The sequence below is a fragment of the Taeniopygia guttata genome, chromosome 5 (assembly GCF_048771995.1).
Source record: "Taeniopygia guttata chromosome 5, bTaeGut7.mat, whole genome shotgun sequence".
NCBI classification, from domain to species: domain Eukaryota; kingdom Metazoa; phylum Chordata; class Aves; order Passeriformes; family Estrildidae; genus Taeniopygia; species Taeniopygia guttata.
The window spans coordinates 851,270-875,238 of NC_133030.1; the positions used below are offsets into that span (position 1 = coordinate 851,270).

Genomic DNA, 23,969 nt, shown 5'->3' on the forward strand with positions numbered 1-23,969 from the left:
AAAAAAGAAAAAAAAAGAGAGAAGCTCATAAACATTTACCAAAGAAAAAACCACTTGCAATAGTATCCTGTGTGCTATCTGTGCCCTACTGTAAAACCAAGGTAACTGATTCACTGATTAACTGAGTCTGCCTTTCCAGAGACACTCTCATTTTTATCATCTCTAAAGCAATTACATTTTTATATTAAGCTTAAAATGTAAGGACATTGGAAATAATGTATTGTGGCCACTTGAAATTATACCAACAAATAGCATTTGAGGGATTTAAACAGATAGCAGCAATTATCCTCCTCTTTGTAAAGCATGGAAGTGATAAAAATTATTGTTTCTTCAAGATCACTACAATATTCATGTATCTACTTAACTTTCTTCCTTGGAAGGTCCCATTTGTTTTCTTTAGAATTGAATAAAAATATTTTAAAGATTATGATTATTCAGTACTTATGAGAAAATTAACTGCAGCCATGATGAAGGTATGTAAAATGAGTACCAGAATGTAGAGTACTCTTACCCAGTATTAATAAAAATGCTCTCTTGCTTAGTGAGATTAAAGGGGAAAAAAATCAGGGCGGACAGAGAGAAACAATCATTTTACAGAATAGGTCTGACTGATAAAATACTTTAGGCAGTATTGAATTTAAGTCAAATAATATTCAAAATAGTAGTCCCTTAATGAACACAAATAGCACAAATCATCTTGCCAGCTAAAATTTAATTATGAAATTATTGATTCTTATGGTTCAAGGCACAAAATCATCATTAGATGGAACCAAGGAAAGGGACTCCTTCAATGATATATTATAGTTGCAGGGAGGCCTGTATTTTCTCTGAAACAACCAACTCTGCTGACAGAAAATAAATACAAGGTCAACTGCAGGTCAAGATGCCAGGTTCTAATAAAAAGGCAATTAATTTTATCTGAAATAAAAAACCCATGGACTTTGCTATCTGAAGAGATCTTGGGCAGGCGGGCAGCCAGGATTGCTGTCTACAAGAGTGGCTCAAAAAACTTATACCACTTTAATTATTTGTTCTTGTTTAATATATGTTCTTGGCAATTCTAGCTGATAAAAGAGCACATTTACACTGGGTTTGGTGGTGGGATGGAGGAAGAATGGGAAGCTGGCTGTGGGAATCCAGAGCTTCCCTCTGGCTGCCCTGGCAGGGCTGGGACCCTGGCAGGGGTCAGGAACCCCCCTGGACAGAGCCCCCAGAGACACTGTCTGTGATCTCTGCCCATGGAAAAGAGTTTTCAATCTTACAGGATGAATTACAAGCTCTGAGTGTTTGATATCAGTAATAATTAAGTGTGGCACAGGTGCAAAAGTAAAATTTTAGGATTCTAGATGAGGGGTCCAAAGGGGACAAGATGGAGGAAATTGGGTGTGCCTTGTCCTTTTTCTCCTCCTTCATGCCCTCCGTGTTTCACTGTGGTGTTGGCATTTTTCTGTTGGTTCAGGCTGGGGACACACTGTCCAACGTAGGTGACAGATATTGGCACGTTATTGTAAATCCAGCACAGGTAGTTTGTGGTATTTAATGTTTGTACCATCCCACTGAGGGCAGAGCCCCACACGCTGCCCTGCAGGACAGAGCTGCGGCAGGGCAGCAGAACATGTTAGAGATAAACAGAATAAACAACCTTGAAACAGCACAGACCAATTATGGCTTCTGCTTTGGCAGCGGGGCTGACAGACAGAGACTTTCTACAATCTGGGAATCATCAATAGCTCAGATTCTGACAGCTGGCCTTCCTGCCTTCACCTGGGGCAGCTCCTGCAGGAGTGTAGGATGCTCAGAGTCGTTCAGGAGGTGTCACACAGGAGGAGACCCCAGGAGGTGGCCCACAGGAGCCTGCCCTCCACACCATTGCTCCTGCAGAAAGGGCAGTGTGGATGGATACCCAGGAACCACACACATACAGACATCACTGAGGGCAGAACGATGGACACCCTTCAGCTTCTGCATCTTCAGTTTTCCTTATCAGGAAGACTTCAATAAAGGATGCTCAGAGGGCAGGGGCACCTCTCCTGTCTTCTCAGGCTGAGCAAACTGGGACTGTTCAGTCTGGAGAACAAAAGGCCCAGGGGAGATCTTGACTCCCAGTACCTAAAGGGGCTACAAGAGAGCTGGAGAGGGACTTTGGACTAGGACAGGGAGTGATGTGACACAGAATGGCTTCAGACTGAAAGAGGGCAGGTTCAGATTAGGTGCCAGTAAGAAATTCTTTCCCGTGAGGGAGGTGAGGCACTGGAACAGGTTGTCCAGGTAAAGTTGTGGATGCCCCACCTCTGGAAGTGTCCCCAGTATTGTTTCACTTTTAGCAGCAGCAACAAGAAAAAATGTAAGGGAACCTATTTTACCAGATGCCATGTACAGTTTACTTGATCTTGGAAAAGTTAGAAACCCCAGATCCAGGGAGAGAAGAGCCACCTGGACTGTGGATTTTGAACTTTCTCTGAGGAATAGAATATATCTGTTTTCCTAAGTGTGGAGTGAATCAATCAAAAGATTTTTTTAAGTGATTAAACATGCCAGCCAGAGAAACAGGGAATGTGGTTTACATCCATTTAATAACCCTTATATGAACATCAGAGGGTTTGTGGAACTCAAAAGCATGCAAGGTGAAGTAAAAGTGTCCTGAGCAGGCACTACTAGCACATTCAAAAAAGAGTAATTTTATATGTTGTGCGGAAATGGGAATACCTTTTGAATGTCTTTGCTTTATTGCAAAGCCATTTTTGTGGCCAAATTATAATAGAGGATGCAGTTGAGAATTGGATAAATACCAAGGAATCTATCTGAGACCAAGTCTCCAAAGATCAGAGGATTTCTCTGCCCCTCTGGGGAGTGTGTGTGCCTAAATATGTGCATTCCATATTTACTGTTTGAAGAAGAATTTGCTGTGTCAGATATTCCACAGAACACCACTTTTAACATTTGTGCTATTTTAAAAGCAAAAGGCCAGCAACAAACAAAAAAAAAAGAGCATAAAGGATAATAGCTGGTAGATAGTTCAGCAGTATGAAAAATTCTATTCATTAAACTTTGTGAAATAGAACCCTCGGTTATGACAAGCACAAAGAGGACTAAACCAAATCACTAGGATCCTGAAAACATGGAAACTTTTCTTCTTCATAAATAAATAGGAAAAACATACTTTTCCCTTAGAGGCCATTAACCTGTCTCTCCATTGACATCCTTGGCAGCTTGGCAGCCTTGTTTTCTGGCCCCTTCTGCAAAGCCTTCCCCAAAACACCTGATTATCTCATCCAGCAGCATGAACCACATTTTGTAAAAATGAACTTTATTTGTAAACTCTGAAAAGGGAAGGGAAAAAAAATCTAAGCACACAGAAACTGCAATAGACTATTCTAATGGGAACACAATTAGCAAGACTGTGTCATTCATTTGCCCAGCTCTGTCCCACTTCTCTGACAATGAAGAATGAGAGCTATTTCTGTGAGAGTCATAAAAAACCCCAGTTCGAGCAATTATTACATGCAATCATGTAACTAAATAGGAAGTTTCATACTGAGAGGCAAAAAGCCTACAGCAGAAAGGATGAAAATATTAACTACAAAGTGATAGATCAAAGCACCTCTCCTTCCCCCATCCCTGTATTTCTTAAGGACCAAGCAAGTCTGCTTGCCAGTGTCAGCTCCTCTACACCCTTTTAAATTATTTCACAAATATGTCAGGAAGGCAGCACTACCAGATTCATGGTTGTTGACTAATGTTTGCAAACACAGAAATAAATTTAGGAATCTAGACTATCTAGTTATCAGCTACACTGACATTCATCTGCAGTATTATCCACACTGTATCTCAATATTCTTGCTCACAGACAGAACATAAAGGTCCTCCAAAACCAGAATTAGGCTATCCATAAAGAGACAAATCACACTTCACACCTTTAGAGCCACTGGCACTCTTCCCCATCCCTTTAATGTACATATTTCTCCTGAAAAAGCATTTTTTTAACTTATCTGTGAACATGCAGAACCAGAAGAGCAAGAGCTGGATGATCTACAATGCATTTCTAAACAGTGCTCACATCAAACCCCAGCCACTTCAAACAAATTAGAGGTGCCTATCATTGAGCCAGGGTCCTAAGGTCTTCTCAGTATTTCAGATTGCTCAGAAGGTGATCCTTTGATCACCTGTATACAGTAATAGACATTCAGGAATCAATAGCTGTTAATAAAAGATTAGCTTTCTCCCAATCGATATGCACACAACTATGAAATATTCAGCACAGGTATAAAAATGACATCATAGCAAAATGAGAAGTGTTAATACATTGTTTCATGGTGTATAATGTACAGATTTAGATTAAAAAAAGGAAAAAACCACAAGACATGATAAAGCCTTTGTCACACATATTTCTCACTGTCACAAAAGCCCATCAGATGTGAGAACCACGAACTTCATGGAAAATTTTCTGTTCCGTTTAATGAGCTTTACGGAATTCCTTTGTTTCATAACTCTGGAAATCATAAATCCAAGCAGCAAACACAGAGATACAACAGCAGAGCAGCAAAGTGCTGCACATTTCACAGATAGGCCACTCCTAACTCGTTAGGCTGTTTTCATCCACCATCTGCCTTTCAGGACATACAGACCTGTCCAATCCAAATAAACACACTGCAAGTCCTTGGCCTTTCTACAGGTCCAGTGATTGCATCCCAGATCATTTCCACCATTCCTTACATTGAAGTCACAGGAATTTGGCACTCCTATGACCCAGTGTGAATGGGCTCCTCTCCCTGTTTATGGGATTTCTTTGGGAGAAATGAATATGTATGTGCCACACCCTGCACAGTCTCGGTCACACAGGAGACACACACTGAAAGATACACACAGGCATATTGGGAGAGCATTTTTTCCTGACGTTTTCCAGCAGCCATGTGCTCATTGTTACTCAAATCAGACAAGCCACAGAATCTAACTGAGCACCAAAAGCAAACCCTATAGCTATTCTGTACTTGGCAATTAGTCATCTGACAGCTCTTCTTTGTAAGGCTGAATGATGTTTGGACAGAAAAAAGAGGACACAGCGGGGCAAATAGAGGACTCCTATCCAGCATGGCCAGCACTGGGCTGGCTCCAGCAGCCTTTGGGAGCAGACATGAACACAGCCTGGGACTCTGAGAATCAGTGTGGGAGGTTTAAGCCACATCTGACTTGCCAACCTCACACACACTGCACCTCCTCTTACCTGGGACCATTCTTGAGAGCACCTCCTGTGACACACGTGAACATCTTGCAGTTCAATGTGAAAAATACCTCTGTAAAGACACTGAAAGTCTGGGGGCAAAGACCCAGAATCTTTTCAAAAAAGATGTGAAGTTAAGAAGAAAAGTTAGAATATTGCTGTACTGCTCAACCCTAAAACGAAAAATAGGCTTTTAGGTTTCAGATGAGAACATTACCTCATGAAAAGGTATTTCAAATATTAAATTGGAGTGCAAATAGAAAGGTCAAAGTGTTCTCTGTGTTCACTGTGAATATGACAAGAGGTGACAGGCTCAAATTGTGGCAAGAGAGATTTAAGGGAGCTGTTAAGGAAACCTTTTTAAATGGCTGAGTAAGGGGGACACACAAAAGGGGGATTAAAGTGTTTCCCTCATTGAAATTGTTTGTGCTTTTTAAGAACAGATAAGACAAAGGATGTTTTAGAGTCCATGGATCCTGCCTTGAGGAATGGGGAGCCTGATGCCCTTCTCTGTGATTGAGTTACTTCCTTGATTTAGTAGGAGAGTTCAATTCTGTGTCTGAAGAACAAAGAGTTTTTTACAAATGGTGTCTAGAAACAGAATAGAGATTGGAAAATTTTTTACAAGTTTGGACAAAGGAGATGACAAATCCTGGCAGTTCTATCTCCAAAAAGATCAGAACTTGATTGAGTGAACTCTTTCCCAAAAGCAAGTTGCACTCCTTAAGGCATTCAACCTTACTGTGGGAGCAGATGACTAAAACATGAGAGCTTTTTGCTTCCAGCCATTGGCATCGATCCTGCAGCTGCTACATGTTTGTGAGATAGCACATTCCCACTAAGAAATTAGTGTGGTGGCTCTCTTTCCATCCCTCACCTCACTGACTCTTTGTAGGAATTGCCACATTTAGGAATCTAGAGTTCCTATGCCATAAAAATGGATTTAGTCCCATTGTATCAAGGAGAAATCCTGCAGTAAGAGAACTCAGGACAAATGCTGACCAGGAGACATGGCTTGTCCTTGATGTGTCTTTAGATAGACAGCTTCATTCATTAATCCTGACTGAATATTAAATCAATAATATTATTTTTTTTATGCTTGATGCTTAAGTTTATGCATAAGCATGAACATACATAGGCAAAATAATTTAAAATACTGCATTTTTATGACAGTTTATATACCAGCACAAAAGGCTGCAGCTAAGAAATAATGTAAAAATGCTAATTATGCCTAAGTCAAGAAATACAACCATCAGCATGATTTGCGGTCAGCTGTTTAATTAATTTTAGTATTAATAAAGTTACAGAAAATCAATGTGTCAAAAAGACTTGAAAGGATTACCAACTACTCTGGACAAATTAGTAATACTTCCACGCCTAGAGCACAGGAAAGCACAAAGATGTTTAATTAAACTATTTACCAGTGAGGAATTTAAATCACAGTAAATATTGCAATTTTAGTACTTTTTTTCCTCAGATTGAAAGCACTTAGGAACAAATAATATTCCATTTTCTAATGCCATTTTTTAAAAGGAGGGAATGTAAAGAATGTTGCAGACCAATCCAGTAAGCCTATAAAATGAAGGTGAAGTCAGGAACAAAAGAATGTTGCATGGCATTTAAAACTAGAGGACTGGGGAATAATTCAACTCCAAAGCAACAAAAGATTTTAAAAAACCATATGGAAAAAGGAAGGAGAAGATTTATAACATAAAGGCCACATGGTTACTCAGGGCTCATGCACACTGTGCTTCAATGAACTGCTATTGTTTCTTGTGAAAATGTCAATATCTATAAAAATAAACCTCACTGTTCACTGAATTCTTGCTGCTCTAAGTCTGTGTTTTTCCCATATGCAATTTATCTGACTCTCTACTAGACTCCCCAATGCTTGCCACAGTCTTTGCATGAATTTGGGCAAAACACTCCAACTCTCTGTGCCTCAGCTTCCCTTTTCCAAAAGAGCAATTAAATACTTATCAGGCTTCAAAGGATGCATTGAGAAGCTACATTATCTGTGTTAGTTACAGCATTCTCTGAAAATACAGAAGAATCAGCCTTTTTAGTATTGTTAAAAAAAGATATTCCCTAGTGTCGGAACTCAAAATGTCCCTCAGACATTTTTGGATATTCCGGGTCCAGGTCAGAAGCATTTGAGACCCTGGCAGGCAGCTGGAAACAGCTGTGATTTTGGGTTTGAACCATGGAACGATTTACCAGCCTTGCAGGAAGAACAAGAAGTCACAAAAATTTAGATATTATAGTGGAAGTAGTCACAAAGTGGAGGGAAGATTTTTTTAGTGCTGTACAGGGGGTTTTGGTTTTGTACATGGGGTCAGAGGTTTTAAGATGGAGGGATTTTGGCTGGTCCTGTCCTTCCTCTTTCTCCTTCCTTACCTCCATGTTCTTGGTGATGTTGGCACTCACAGATTGGTTTAGAGTAGAAAAGCACCATTTAATATAGGTAATGGGCATTGGGGAAAAACTGTAACCATGTAACACGTAATGTACCATATAAAAGATAGAAAAGCACCATTTAATATAGGTAATAGGCATTGGGGAAAAACTGTAAACATGTAACATGTAATGTACCATATAAAAGATAGAAAAGCACCATTTAATATAGGTAATAGGTATTGGGGAAAAACTGTACCCATGTAACACGTAATGTACCATATAAAAGACAGCACAGCCCTGGGCAGAGGGGGAGAGAAGAAGCAGTCGGGAGTCAGAGAGGATGTCAGGGTGTGTGTGTGCCTCTGCCTGAGCTGTGAGCAAACCACAGCAGCTCAAGGAGAAAATCTTTTAGATAACTTGCAATAAACTGCCTTGAGACCGGACAGCAGAGACTGCTGAGCCTTTCTTTGGAAGCTCGGGTTGGAGGAGAGACCACCCCTGACCTAGAGGTGAGCTCTGGCACCCTATGGCAATAGTGCACCAGTTATCCACCTTTTTTTCCACTGGATTCCCAGAAGAAGACCAGGCCCATCTACACCACCACTGGACCTTCAGAAGAAAACTCCCCCCTTGTCCAGGATCCTGCTCCAGCAGAACCACATTTGTCACTGCAGGAGCACTGCAGCCACCAGTTAATGGGACTGCTGCCACCGCCCTGACCCACAGGGTGTCAGGTCATATTCTGACTCTGTCAGTGTTGTTTTTTATTACTGCATTTTTATTTTTTCCCTGATAAAGAACTGTCGTTGCTACTCCCATATCTTTGCCTGAGAGCCCCTTAATTTCAGAATTATAATAATTTGGAGGGATAGGGGTTTACATTCTCCACTTCGAGGGAAGCTCCTGCCTTCCTTAGCAGACTCCTGTCTTTTCAAACCAAGACAGTGAGTGATCTCTCCTGGTCTTTATCTCAACTAATGAATCTCTGTTACATTTTCTCTCCCCTGCCCAGTTGCAGAAGGAAATGGTAGAGAGGCTTTGGTGGGTACCAGGAATCCAGACAGGGTCACCCCACTACAGCAAGATCCTAATGACATCCTTTAGAACAGCAAGATCTAGAGAGAGCTCTTGCACAAAACAAACCTGAAACCTATTCCATCACAGACCTGCCTTCACTGCCTGCTGCCCCAGACTGATGTTTGCAGCTAGCAGCCAAATCTATCAATTCCCAACCCCAGTCCATCCCCAGAACAGCTGTAATGTTTGTTTACTGACCTCCCTGACCACCCAAGACCCCGCACAGCGCTTCGAAAGTGCAAGCGCCACACCAAAAATAACAGTGCTGCTTTCTGGAATGCTAATTTAGTTCACAAAGAAGAAATAGTGGAAAAGAAGGTCACTAGATTAGATTTCAGAAAACAGCACTATCTTTCAAAGAGTGACCATCTTATCAATGCCTACCTAAAGGCTTTTATTCATGTCTTTTGCAAACACACGCGTTGATTCTGGATGTGAGGCCGGTAACCCGCCCTTTGAGATTGCCACTTCACTCCACTGAAACTTGCTGCATTATTAGTATTATTATGGGGTCAACTACACCACCTTGAACCTGACAGGTAAAGCCCAGCAACAAAAGTACAAAGGCATCAATTTTAGTAATAGCAAACAATTTGAACATTTGTTCTAACCCTAGCAGGGATATTCTGTAGTTGAGCTGTCTTTCACAGATAGGGGAGGGGAAAAGAAGAGAGGAGCAGGAGAAAGGGTTTCTGATTTTTTCCCTTGAAAATTAGATTTCTCAGAACTCTTACCTTCTTCTACGCTTTAGGTACAACTTTTCTAATAACGTGCTGGAGAAGGGCTTGTTCTGAAAAGTGCAGTACATTCAAAACTGAATGCTGCCCCAGAAACCACACAGGATAGAAGTGAAGGGACTTATGGGATAACCAGTCAAAATCATTAGCTTTTCCTACTTCCTCTTCTCTACCCACACTGTAAATCAAATTAGAATAGAAACTCAAGACTAAGATTTATATTCTAAGACTTCTCCTAAGTAACATATTTCTATTTTAAGATTTCTAAATAATATATTTCTATCTAACATGTATTTTTTTCACAGAATTCACTGACCTGTGTGTTTTGAAAATACTTCCTGGTTCTGTGGTAGATAAAGACTTGCTTTTTGCAAGTAACACACAAATATTTTAGTGACTCATTGCTTTGAGAAACCAAAGGTTAAAGAAATTCTGGCACTGTCATCACAGAAAATGAGGACTTAAAGGGAGTTAAAGCACAGTCCACATCATGCAGACCAGCAAAATATGGAGGTGTATTATTTTCACAGGGAAAAACATCTGCCAGCACAGCTTTGGTGCATGAAGAGGAGGATGCTTGCACAACTCTCACCCTATTTTGACAGAATGGGTACTACTGACACATTGGATGGCCAGATAATTTTCCATGGTATTTCTTGAAAAGATAAAACTTGGACAAAATGGGCTGAGACATTCTCAAGTCTAAAGGAGGCTTCTTCATTTAGAAGAATGGCCATAACACATGGAAACACAGAACGAAAAATCTCTTGGCACTCTCATTTGAAAAGGTCTTTAAGCTTTATTATATAATCAGTGACTGTTCAAAGTAAATTAAAAAAACAAGCAAACAAGAAAACCCCAAATCAAACAAAATACAGTGTTCAAGCCCAGTAGTGACCACATAAAATGAAATTTATTCTTTGAATGACTCCAGGATTTGAGGAAGTTTTTGGTGCTCCATGCAGACACAAGAAGAAAATTGCAAAATTAGTCATTATTTTTTAAATGGCTATCATAGCTGTTAAAGGCCAGGAACCTTTTTCGTGATCATTGTGATTGCCTTCGTAGAAAATGCCAACATTATGCAAAGAGAGATGAAACCTACCCCCATTATTTTCTCTTCCTAGCAGCATGATATATGTGGCCATTACAGGTAACTTACAGCTTATCAAGATGAAAAAGCATTAGCATACTTGATTGAATGGCAGTGAGGTATAGGAACTATATATTCTAGTTTCAAACTACAGAAAATCATATACATGAATTTTTAACATCATACCAGAGAATAGATGAAGCCCATCAAAAATAAAAGTATGATATTCTTATTGTGTAATTTATAAGGCTTTAAAAAGCATAAAATGAAATAATGCATTTCTGAAGGAAACTCCCAGACTGCAATGTTAGAAGAAAGCAACCCAAGAGAACTTATTTTTCAACAAGCAAGCAGGGTAAAAACATGTGAGGATCAATCAAATGCTTTAAACCAGTAGATTCCAGCAAATGAGAACATCTGGAGCAGCAAATCTTGCTGCCAATTTCAGAACGGACAAGACTGTGATTTACTAGAGAACAGATAAACAACCTGTCAGTGCCACAGGAAGAGATTGAAAAGCAGGTTCCTATTCCAGGGTAACTTTTCTTAATAAAACCATCTTTCACTCAACAAGTTAATTAACATTCAGTGCACAAAGCCCTAGGAACAGGTAAGTAGAAAACCACTAATGTGCCTTTCCTGGTGAACACAGGTTCAAGTTATTACTAGGCTGACTAATCTATCTCATCATCCCAGGTCTTCTGCTTATGTGAGACTGAATACTGATTATTTATTGAAGTAATCACTACTTGATTTTAAGTCACAGGCAAGAGTTTAATATAACTGCAGACTTCATCCAGAATAATGTTTTAGTCACTCTGTCCATATGACTGCATTTTCTGTGCAATCAGCACACCTCCCAACACAGCAGCTTCTTATTGATAACCACAGAAGTTCCTACCTCACAGTTGGAAACTATTATCCAAAAATTGTTTAGGGGAAAAAAACTTTCAGCAATATCAAACCTGTACAAATTAATTTAATTTCATGAAGATCCAGTGTTTTAAAGAAAGTACTGGAAGGAGCATACTTAAAATTCAGCAATATCCAAATGAATTTTATTTTACTCAATTCAAACTGACACAGCATTTCAGCAGTCACTGCATTCCTTTTATAAAGATAAAACCCCCTCAATATCAAATTGAAACATTTCATTCAGCTTAAAAGTTGTTTCTGATTTACACCTTCCACACACAGATTTACGTACTTTTTACCTTTTGAAAGCTACGAGAGCTGAGGGATCAGCCACCAAGTATCTGCCTGCCCAGCAACACACAGAATCTGCTCACCTGCAAATGACTTTATGCCTTGATGAACTAGACTCAGGCTTCCCAAAACAAGATATCTCCTGCTCTATGGAAAAACTGCTTTAGGGTCAGCTGTGTACAAACTACATGCAATGCCATGCATGTGCCTTAAGCAGTTCCATCTGAAACTTCATCTTTATCCTGAACCCATCAGAGTTCCTGAACCCCATACACACATAATTTTAATCAAAACCCAACCCATCTCAGGCTGTCAGATTTGTCTCCAAATACATGGTTCAATAACAAGAAAATTTCTCATCTATTTCATTTGAACCATCAGTAACAAAATTTTAAAGACCTGAATAATAGCTACAGTCTGTGGTGTTTGCTAAACATCGTTGTCAGTATAAAGGGAAGTTACTTAAGTATTTGCTGCCTGATTTTTTTTTATTATTGCTTTTTTTAATCATTACTATTACTGCTAGAAGTCTGTTTAAGCATAATGCAAAATACAAAGACGGGATTAGTGCTTCTATAGCACAGTATCTTGACTAAATTTAATATTATAACAAACATTTATTTCTAAATACAACAGGCAATGAACCAAGTTTCTCCTGATCTATGTAATGCACTTGCTCTGCTTTTTAACAGTGATGTCAAAAATGAAGTGTTTTTTGCAAGACAATAAACCTGCAAGAAATAGTTGTCTCTCTCATTCCATTATTTGTTCTTTTACCTTTTCTGGATTCTTTGTCTGCATTCACTTTAAGCGAACATTCCCTCATTACTGTCAAGCAACTTGTCTTACTAACTCACACTTTCTCAGTGTATCACAAATACCTTGCTTTCTATACCCTTTGCATGCCTAATGATAGTGCCTTGCTGGAAAGAAAGGCACATTAGGAAATTAGGAGAGCATATATGGAAAGGAAAGAATCAAATTATTAAAATCACTCTCCCCATCACTGTGAAGGTTGATACTTCACACAGCACAGAATTTAAGGTTTGAATCTGTCATGTCACACTGTAAAAGATCAAGAAAAACCGAAAAGGAACAGATTACACAGAAATAATGATTCTTTGGGCAAAATAAAAATTAGCTTCCCAACAGCTATTTAGTATCAGCATCTCTCAAGAGGTGGGCAGGACTTTCCTACAGTTTAATGAAGTATATAACATCAGCTAAAAGACATGCTGTCATCATGAAAGTCAACATTTCCTATGACCTTCCCTAAGGATAACACGGATTACAGTGTAGTTATTCCGGGCTGAAAATCATTCTCATATTGAATATTCCTGTGCCATCTTTCCACTTCAGAGAACAGCTCACCCAACTCCATTCTAAACATGTGTCAAGCTGATTTATATCTGTTTCACTAAACCTACCTAATATTTTCCTCCTTTGCATGACAGGTGTACCATCAAAATAATCCCAAAATCAGACTTTCTGGAGCGTTGTCAGTGAAAGATGTTATCCAGCTAGATAGAGTTGGGATGAGCAGTTCAGGAGCTTCTCACATTTTTCTGAGATTCCCAGAGAAGGTCTCTTAAAAACCCCTAAATGGAAATGAGTCTCCACCTACTTTCCACTACAAATTTTTAGAGCTGATTTTGCAGATAGGTATTTTCAAAAACACCAACTAGCTTCATTGTCTAATGCTATCCACTTGCTGTCTTTTCTAATCAACATGTCATAGTTCTTGAGACATTAATTCTCAGCATTAACAACAATTTCCAAACCACCTAACAATAACTGGATTTAAGAACTTTATTTCAGTTTTCCTTTTGCATGTTGTCTCAGCTCTGTCCAGAAAGCTTCTCCTGGGTAACTTGTCATGTTTCAATCCACTGACCAGTTGCAGACCACAGCCGAAGAAGTCATTTCTTCTCACAACACATGGATCTCATGTGTACCTCGCACAGGAGGCAGATGTGGGACACCAAGGGACTGTGTCCTGGCTGGCCAGAGCCCTCAGTGGCCTCCTTCAGCCACCTTCCAAGCTAATCCCAAAGGGCCCACCCCGGTGAAACGCGGAGTAAAAATCAAACCCCACAATTCCAATAAAGATTTGTAGGGAATGGCTATGTTTATTTACATGTGGGGACTCATTGCCCTTCAATGGACATGCGCAGCACCTCTGAGAACTCTTGATCTTTTTTTATTACCCTTACTAATTTTTATATGCATAGAATTTCACAATAGATTAATGCATATTCATTTTGCCGATTTCACATTATACTTACAGCTAGTTACACTTGTACTCAGTTTTTGTCAGAAAGTACAGAAAGAACTCCTGGGTCACTCTGCCCTGTCTGTTTCAATGTCCGAAGGGTCTTTCTTATCTCTTCTTTTTTAGTGTGGAAATTTGCATTCTTTTCCTTAGCTGGGATAGTTTTGCTAGGTCTGCATATTAACCAGACTAAACAGCATATTTAGCAAGCTCAAAGTGGCCCATTTCACTTAAATCTAAATGGATTTCTACCCTGTTAAATTTTCTCTCTGTCTCACAGCGGAGAGGCGCTTCCTACCACATTTATCTCCCCTACCTGTGCCTAAACCTCATCCTGGCTAAGTGCCAGCTGCTGAGTGGCATTTGGGGCTCGCCAGAAGGGTGGTGGCACACACGGGGCAGGGTGGCAGTGCCACTGGAGCTCACCTGTGCAGGAGAAGTCATCCAGGCGCACGTAGCCCGCCACGCAGTCGCAGCGGTAGGAGCCGGGCAGGTTGACGCACACGGTGTTGGCGTGGCAGTAGTGCATCTTGGCGGCACACTCATCGATGTCTGCAGGGGAGAACCACCCAGGGAAGTCACAGTCAGGCTCGGTGAGATGGATAACATGACATTACAGAAAATAAATTCCATTTACAACTGCAAAGGCTATCTGTTTAAACGCTAGTACTAAAAAGCGAGGCAAATTCAGTAAAAAATATTCCTTAAAATAGAGCTAAAACTCCTGTATCATAGCAATGTGTTCCTTCCCACTGATCTTCATGAAACATTTTTTCTTTTTTAATTCTGGAAAAGTAGCACATACATTTGGGGTTTTATTTGCAATGTTAAAAACCAAAAACTGATGGAGTTTTCAAACACAGAAAATAGTGTCAAAGTATGCAATACTGAAAATCCCAACCCTTAAAGGCACAGTAACTCCATAGAGCCTGGGTGCAGTTGCAGTGCTGGTCAGATATGCCATGCAAGGTTTGCCAGGACAGTGCAGAAGCAGATTCCACTGCCCAGGTGAACAGTGAGTTCTCTCACCAAGTGCTTTGGCAATGCCCTGGCCCTGGTTCTGCTGCAGGAGTTACTGGCCAGGGCTCTCTGCCACCTCCATGTGTCACACAAGGAGGAGACTGAACCAGTCACCTCAGCCCATTTTATGGTTTGCATCACATCAAAGCAAAAAAAAAAACATTATTAAGGAGCAGCAAAAGCTTGACCTCATGTCTCTGCTTAAGCAATCTCTATTGCTGCTGCAAATCCAAAATCCAAAACTGTTTTCACAATAGTGACTCAAACCTGTCATTTACTTGCTTGTTTAAATATCTCAAAGCTCTGTCATATTGTAACCTGTAAAATTTTCTCCCTTCCTTTTTTACAAAACCAGATATTATACAGAAGAATTCTCTTTATTTTTTTTCTCAGCAGGATAGATTTTCTGCTTAGCAGCGCAGATTTTGCATGAAGTAATTCATGGTTTTCAAAATATTAATTCTAGTGTTACATATGTCCAACACAAAGAAAGATGAATCAGAGACAGTTTTCCCCCACCTATTCCTTTCTTTTTGTTATTGATTGCTCACACTCTGGAAAGGTATCAATTGAAAGCACAGCTGAAAAACCTCCTCAGCTCGTGGAGTGGCAATGAGTTTGGTCACCCCACAGTGCAGCCTCCTGTCACAGCCCTCTGCACAGCCACCTACAGCCTCCCTTCTCCCTCCACACAGTGCTTATGGAAACACAGCACCAAAGCATCAGCATTCAGCCCCAGAATGGAGGGGGAAGTTTAATTGTGCACATGCTGAGCTCTTGGTTACCTAAAATCAGGTATCTTGTTTAACTTCTAAGCTGAAGCAGCTGCAGTTGATGTACACCCCAATTTTCCAGGCTCTGCAAATGAAACACATGCCAGCTACACTCACACTTTCTACATTACAGACATCTGTCCAGCAGGAGCTAGCAGCTAAATCTCCTCATGCTGGCCAGCAAACAGCTGGCAGCTGGCAGCGATTTCTGACTGCTGCCAACTTGGGATGAATTAGAAATGATGGCCTGGAGGCAAAATACTTTGTATACCACTGCAAACACCTTAAACTACCTCATTCTTGCATTTCTGTTGTTTCAGTTCCAGTGCCACTTGATGAAATGAATTTTAAAAAGTCAAGAGCATCAATATATGAAAGATAAAAGCCAGGAAAAAAATCTTCCCACATGTCTTGTTATCACACCACTGAGTTCATGAGTCACTTGGGAAACTCTCAGGTGTTGACGTGTGTTCACACTGATCTGCTTGCAGACTATTTTTAATAGGCTTTTGGAGCATAGCTTTGAGGAGTTTTGCTCTTGCATATCTAATAATTTTCTAGCATAAAAGGAAAAGGAATGAAGAGATGTCTGCAAAGAAAGCAAGAATGTCAAAACGGCAACCAATTCACCTGAAAATTAACCTTATGCACTACCCTTCATCTCCTGCTCCCTCACTACACTTCTCTTTATTCCCCCAAGGGGAAGTGAGAGGATTAAAAGTCTCAAAGGTGAAGGAATTTGAACTTAGATTCATTGCAAGAATGGCCCAGGTTGCTGCAACAAAAATATGAGAATACCCAGAGATAAAAAGAAAATTCACTACCTGTATGAAAATACTTCCATGAGAGAATATCTCAAAAGGAGACTAAGGACTTCAAGTGATGATTTGACTATAAATGGAAGAATTGAGAAAAACTGGCACTGGGTTGCTGCAGAAGTTCCAGAAGCCAGGAAGAAAAAGCCTGAGCCTAACAAAGGAAGCAGTGGTAAAAAAAAAAAAAAAAAAGAAAAAATAAAATCCGTCTCTTCAAACTTTGTTCATTTATTTAACTGTCTTTGCAATGCAATCTTTAAGGGTTACATTTTCTGTAAACCATTTCAGCATTTCAGATTTTCTTTTACTCTTGCAGTATTAGCCTTCCACTAATACATGCATGTTCTTTAGAGAGAACAATATTGAGAGGTCAAAACTGGCAACAGAATTTTCTTATTAAAGCCTGTAGGGCAACACTAAATCTGTTGCTCTGGACCACAATGCTACAAATACTTGTAAAAGGTTAGATATTCATCACAAAAAGCTTTGGGTTTTTACTTAATACATGAAGAACACCGTGGTATACATCAGCTCAGCTGTAATGGAGCTCAAATTGTGATTCATGTGTATGGATTGCTTGTCGCATTTGAAATATTAAAGCTCATCTTCTAGTGGTCTTTGGAGGTGACAAAAATACATGATTTATGCTTCTCTCTAGGCTGGTGAGGTAGTTTGTTTTTCTTTTAAAAAGGTATACTTATGGTCTTTAAAATGAGACTTGACACAGCATAATTATCACACACACATCACCAGCTTCCATCCACCTCAGCTCACACTTTGCACCAACAGAGACAGCTGGGCTTTCAGCAAGGTCTGGGGTGCTGAAGGGTGGGCTGGCTTGGGAAGGGACTGGTGCCCCACTGGGTTCCAGTAGCTCCTAAGCAGCCAGGGAAGCTGGGTTCATTATCAGTTTCTGATAATGAAATCTCTTTGTTGGAATCTGTGGTATTGATGATTCTGAGATTGTAGAAAGTCTCTGTCTTTCTGCCCCGCTGCCAAAGCAGAAGCCATAACTCGTCTGTGCTGTTTCAAGGTTGTTTATTCTGTTTATCTCTAACATGTTCTGCTGCCCTGCCGCAGCTCTGTCCTGCAGGGCAGCGTGTGGGGCTCTGCCCTCAGTGGGATGTTACAAACATTAAATACCACAAACTACCTGGGCTGGATTTACAATAACGTGCCAATATCTGTCACCTACGTTGGACAGTGTGTCCCCAGCCTGAACCAACAGAAAAATGCCAACACTACAGTGAAACATGGAGGGCATGAAGAAGGAGAAAAAGGACAAGACACACCCAATTTCCTCCATCTTGTCCCCTTTGGACCCCTCATCTAGAATCCTAAAATTTTACTTTTGCACCCGTGCCACACTTAATTATTACTTATATCAAACACTCAGAGCTTGTAATTCATCCTGTAAGATTGAAAACTCTTTTCCATGGACAGAGATCACAGCCAGTGTCTCTGGGGGCTCTGTCCAGGGGGGTTCTGACCCCTGCCAGGGTCCCAGACCTGCCGGGGCAGCCAGAGGGAAGCCCTGGATTCCCACATCTCCTCACAGCATTACTCACACACCCCACAGCTAATCAGCTGTCTCCATGCCTCTACTGCAACAAACAGAGTGTGTGAGCTCACAGGCAATAATAACAGATAATACCTGCCATTATTCGTGCCAGTGCACTCAGCAGTGAGTGAGTAAAACACAAGGAAAGTGCCTCAGTGGAGCTGCCTGCTTAGCATCTGGCAGGATCACCCCTTACCAGCCAACCAGGAGGGAGGGGAAGACAATACAAATGGTGTTCAACCAAGTAAAGAGGTTTTCTCATCTGCAAATGCACTGTACAACTGTCCAAACCTCCTAACTCTCTTTATGCTTGATTAAGTATCCTATTACTAAATATCTGTAATGTTAAAAGTTGACAAGAAGACACCACGCCTCAGCTAGAGCATCTCTGTGCTGTTGTCCTCCCCAATAAGTCACAGCAAACCAAAATAATTTCAGCTGTAAAGAAGGCACAATACCTATGAATGGCAATGGGAGTTTTGTCCATTCAGCCCAAGGTGAAATGGACCTATTGTTTTTTAAACTGGTAGTCCTGTAATAACTATGAGGGAACAATTTTGAAACAAAGCAGTCTCTGCCTCTGGAATTGTACACCACTCTTTCCATGCACTTAACAATAATCCCTTTACACATTAGTATTGTCACCCCCTGTTGTTTGGGGCTTTGTTTTCAGTGTAACTACTGAAAGGCAGTAACATACAAATCAAAACAAAATAAAACAATATTAAATCTTCCAGAGCCATAACAGATTATGTATTTTATCAATTACTCTATTTGCAACTATCTCCCAGTTACTCACTTTCCAGTTGGGGACTATGCCAAACTAAATTAGAATTTTCGGGAACTCTGTAGGGAAGCAAAGGCAGAAAATCAAAAAGAGAGGAAAAAAACCCCAGCTTTGCAGAAAGCTCTGATGTCGAATTCATGATTATTAATATGGGGGAGGATTCCCCTCCCCTCTTTCTATTCAAGCCAGTACTATGCATTGACTTGAACGGTATTAGAGCCTGGTCTACATAATCAGGATTTTTAAAAATGTGAAATCTAACAGTGTTACTATTGAAGTAATGTCAAATCTTAATGTACATTCACAAGCTGATGGAATCATATCAGTGAAGTGTCCAAAAATGGCAGAGAACAGCAATAGTGGAGCACGAGACAGGTCCTAAAATTTCAGCCACCTTATGCTTATGCTAAAATGAACACATGCCATTTTCACTTCACTGACTTAGCTGCTCCTTGTCCATTATATTTGCTTGCTCTCCAAATTCTCCCTGATTCTGCCCTCCCCTGCTCTTATCTCCTTTCCACTGTCAAACTCACTTAATTTCAGCTCCACTTGCCTTTTTGTATTTCCTTTTCACCCTCCCATTGCCCTTCTTCTTTCTCATGCATCTCATGCATCTAACACACCCCACACCTGGTTTTCACCTTTACCACGGGTCTGGTTTCACATATTGTGCCCCAGAACCCTCAGGGAGCCATGGAGCACCAGACACAGCAATTCCCCACGAACTGGCAGCAGCTCAGCATCCCCAGCTGCCCCAGTAAGGAGAGAATAATTACTGGCAGCAAATGTTTAGGCTAGCCTTAAAACTGCTTACCAACAACTGTTTACCAGGAGCAATTCATCTCCTCCAAGGCTGCCCATTCAGAGGCAGGGAAAGAGCCTAAAACAAGAGCAGATAAGCCAAAGAAAAACGTCCCTTTCAACAAGGCTGAGAAATGCTGCCTTAATGTCATTAAGTAAGTAACCAGTGAAAAATGCCTTCATAAATTAGGGCTGGTGCAGCATCACCTGGGAATCCAAAGGCAATAAAGTAGCTATCAATATAATAATATCAGGAAGTATTATCACTTTTATTATGACTTTTAGAGCATCATTAAAATGGTGCAGCCTCTTCCTCTCTGCACAGCATAAAAGTGCTTTACATTGATATACCCACTTTATGATTATCAATATTCCAAATCTGCTTTCTGTCTATTTAACTGCTGCTCCAGAGATGGAAACTGTACAACTATCAGGTTAAACAACTGAACAAATAAATATTTTAAAGCACACATTCACATGTAAATCACACTTGAACAGTCATACTTTCCAGTGCAGACCAGCCCCAAACAAATGCAGCATTCCCGAGAAGGACAAAAATAAAAATTCAAGGGAAGGTTCCTGGTCTTTATTTCAACAGTATTAAGCTTAAATACTTTCACCATTCACGCTCAAGGAAGCAATTGATTATTCCCCAAAGGAGATCACAATATTCTGTGACCTGTTTCTCAGCTACAGTAGTAAACTGCCCAGGAATGTGGTTGTTTCCTGAAATCCTAAAATTAAATATTTCTTAGGTACCATACAACCCCTATTCCATCCTCGTTATTGCTTACAATAATACACGAGTCATCAGCCTCTTTACTTAATGTTATGGTTTTCAGCTGAATAAAAAACAAAACTAAAAAACAACTGATTTCCATAGCCTAAATCTGCAATGATCTGACCAATTCTCTGACTCTCTGGAGTCAGAGAATTTCATCTGGATTCTTTTTTGGTCATCATTCCTCAAAACAACACAATCCTATCTTGAAAGGCAGCACTCAGCCCTTTAAAAATCTTGCTGTTCAGATGATCTAGTGTCCCCCTCACTAAGAAGTTTTTTTCCTTTTATTATGCTACTAAATTCTGCTTCTCTCTAAGGAAAACTGAAAATTTGCAGTCCCAGTCTCCTTTGTGCTTTCCATCATTACACTGGCAAATTATGTGCACTGGTGTGGTGGGATGGTCCCAAAGAACCTTGAGATCTCTTAGGATAAAACCCGTTTATTTAAATTAAAGCTCTCCTAAAAGATCATTTCAATCAGTTCAAAACCTGCCATTGACGTGTTAGCGTCAAAGAAAATAGAAGTAATGTGGTGTTGTTTGTAACATAAAGGAACTCTTTTCTTAACCCTAAGTGCATTCATTTGATAAATACATTAATAGAAAATGTTCACAGACTTAGTACTTTTTTATTAAATGTTTGCAGCTATAGCTCTTAGGGATGGTTGATAACTTATTCATAAGGTATCTCTGACAGTTGCAAATAAGTTATTTTAAAAAATACGCAGCCAGAATTCATATATGATAAGACAGCTTAAGAGAATGCAGATTAAAAATAATCACAGAAAGCAGAATGAAACATTTGGGGAAACAGGTTTTGGCTAACAGCAGCAGCTCAGTCATTTGCTCCAATGTGCCAAAGCAACTAGGAAAAACAAGTCAAAATTCTGCTTGTACTGCTGTAGCAGCTGCTGTGATGTTTAGAACTAACTGAAGTTAAAAAAGACTGCTTTATCTGGGATTACTCAAGCCTTTTAATTTTTTCCTTCTAATTACTCTTTGAAACTATACTGATATTCCTATTTAGAATGCACAGCAGCAGAACAGGCTACTAAGGAGTGTGCCTGAGTGGGTGTAAGGATTTTTCTTTAGAGACACTGCTGAATTCGCTCTTCCCCTCAGTGGCTTATGAGAGGCCATGTAACAAGCAAGCCACTTCTCATTCTGGGAGTCTGCCTGGCCAGCAGGATTTGGGATTTTACCCAAGTCATTGCCACTTCCCTGGCATTTGGACTCCATCAAGGCAGATCAGTGCCTTTGGGATCCCTGCTGTAAGGGATTCTTGGATTCTGAGGAGCATCCTCTCATGGACATTATGGCAGAGAGGTTCTTTGACACCCCCAGGTATTTTAACATACTCAGGAATACCAGCAGCTACTTGAAAAGTTTTGTATTTCAGGGAAATGACCTGGTGTCCTTCAGAAAGGAAAAAAAACAACAAAAAAGACAAAAAAAGACAATGATGACTGCTGCCCCTTTAACTGTATTAAGTGCTCTGAAAAGAGCAAGATGGAATGACAGGTGACCTGGGAGAAATAACTACTTCATTCTGAGGCTTCAAACTGACAGAGGGTGGGTTTAGATTAGACACTGGGAAGAAATTATTTCGTGTCAGGGTGCTGAGGCAGGAGCAGCACACCCAGAGGAGCCGTGGTGGCCCATCCCTGGAAGTGTCCTAGTGGAAGGTGTCCTTTCCATGGCAGGGGGTTGGGAATGGGTGCTTGTTGTTTGTTCTTTGTAGAGTGGTACCCAGGAGATTTCAGGGGTCACAGAGCTACGGCTGCATCCCCTGAGAACAGCACTACATCCTAAGCCAGCAGAGATCTGTGCTCTCTCTATCCATGCTCCTGGCAATATTGCCAAGGACTCTGCAGCAGGTAACAGCTAAATTCAGTGAAAGGTAAGAGAGAAGCCCAGAAAAGGAATGCCATTCCAATATAATGCGTTTTGAAAGCTTCTCTTATAAAAATATTGAATTGGAAATAAACCCATGTCTCATAATGATATTAGGGTGGGTTTTTTCATACATATTTTATCTTAAAAACAGCTCCAAAATTGCTGTTCTTTTTATTATTTTTATGAAAGATGTTGTGTTCAATATTTCACATTATAAGTGCTTTCATCCATCAGCCATACTTTTTCAAAGTTAGTAAGTAATCATACTTGGACATGTTATCTTTTCCAGAAGAGAAGTTTTCTTAAGGCTTCTCTCCAAGTGTTAATTTAGGAATAAATAAACATGTCTACAGATGCGATAAGTAAAATGTTGGTGTTCCCAAGGTTCATCCTTGTAGATATAATAAATGCTTGCATAGGTATTGCAACATGTAGCCAATAAAGATAATATTGCTTAAATTCACCAAAATAATCCTGTTTGGCAGTGCAACAGAAATTAAACAGTACAGCAAACATCAAAAAACACTGACTTTTCCTGTCCTCCCTCAGGTATGGTGGATCATTTTCCCAGAAAGCAGGAGATGCTTTGGGAATCTCCTAGCTGCTGAGGAGAAGATAGTGGGGGGAAAAAGGGTTTGTCACACAAGGTTTTTGTGGGACCAGTTCTTTCCACAAAGATGGCTTGATAAGCCAAACAGAAAATTGTGAGCTGTCCTGTCTGCCAGCACAGCACATCTCCAGGCCAGCTCTGAGGTGTGCAATCAGTGCACACATGGATTTGACACTTCTCCATCACCCCCACGCTGAAACCCAGAGCAATGACAAGGCTCTGATGTGTGCAGGTTCCCTCACAAATCCATGCAGACCCACAAATATCTGTAAATATCTGTGAAACCTGCTCCCTTACAGAAGTGGTGCTCACCAGTGCAGCCCAATTTGCTTCCCTGGGACACAGAGGGACCTAATTGCTTTCCTCTGGCAAGAATCCAGGATAGAAACTTCACCAAACTACCACAGGGAAAGAATATTATATATTTATTATATATTTAATAAATCTAACTGGACTACTCTTAGTAGCACTCTTCTACCCATTTTTTGTCTTCAAAGGCTCTTAATGCACAAGAATTCATTCTAAATCTACTTCATGCTTAGCTGTAAGAGTTACCATTACGTAAGTCTACTATAAATAAAAGGTTATGCTGCTGCTGCTCACAAATATATTACTGCCCATTAGAAAACAAAGCAAAATAACCACCTCATTCTCAGGAAAATAGCTCTGTTCCCTAGGATGACTGCTCCTGCTTTACTACATAAATGTACTCCTGAAGCCAGGCTTGCTTTGGCTTTGATTTCACTTTTGAAAGAAACTCCTGCATCTCAGCAAGCACTGATGAAATAAATTCTGCTATCCAAAAAGGGATGCAAATTTCTGTAACGGATTCACCTCCTTATTTATTGCTTTTTTTTAATCTTTCCAAACACTCTGAGAGATACCAGTGGATGCTTACACAGAGGGAGGGTGGAAGGGAA

General features: G+C 40.3%; 1 protein-coding gene across 8 annotated transcripts in view; it reads right to left on the reverse strand.

Moving 5' to 3' along the window:
- The window catches only part of NELL1 (neural EGFL like 1), a 273,062-nt gene that overhangs the window by 124,942 nt on the left and 124,151 nt on the right, over window positions 1-23,969 (reverse strand). For 7 of the 8 annotated variants that reach the window (XM_030273294.4, XM_072929397.1, XM_072929395.1 and 4 more), the window contains exon 13: window positions 14,427-14,552. The exons of the other annotated variant lie outside the window; for it this stretch is intronic. In XM_030273294.4, coding sequence (XP_030129154.4) covers window positions 14,427-14,552 — 126 coding nt within the window. The remainder of the gene's footprint in view (window positions 1-14,426; window positions 14,553-23,969) is intronic. 8 annotated transcript variants of the gene reach the window in all.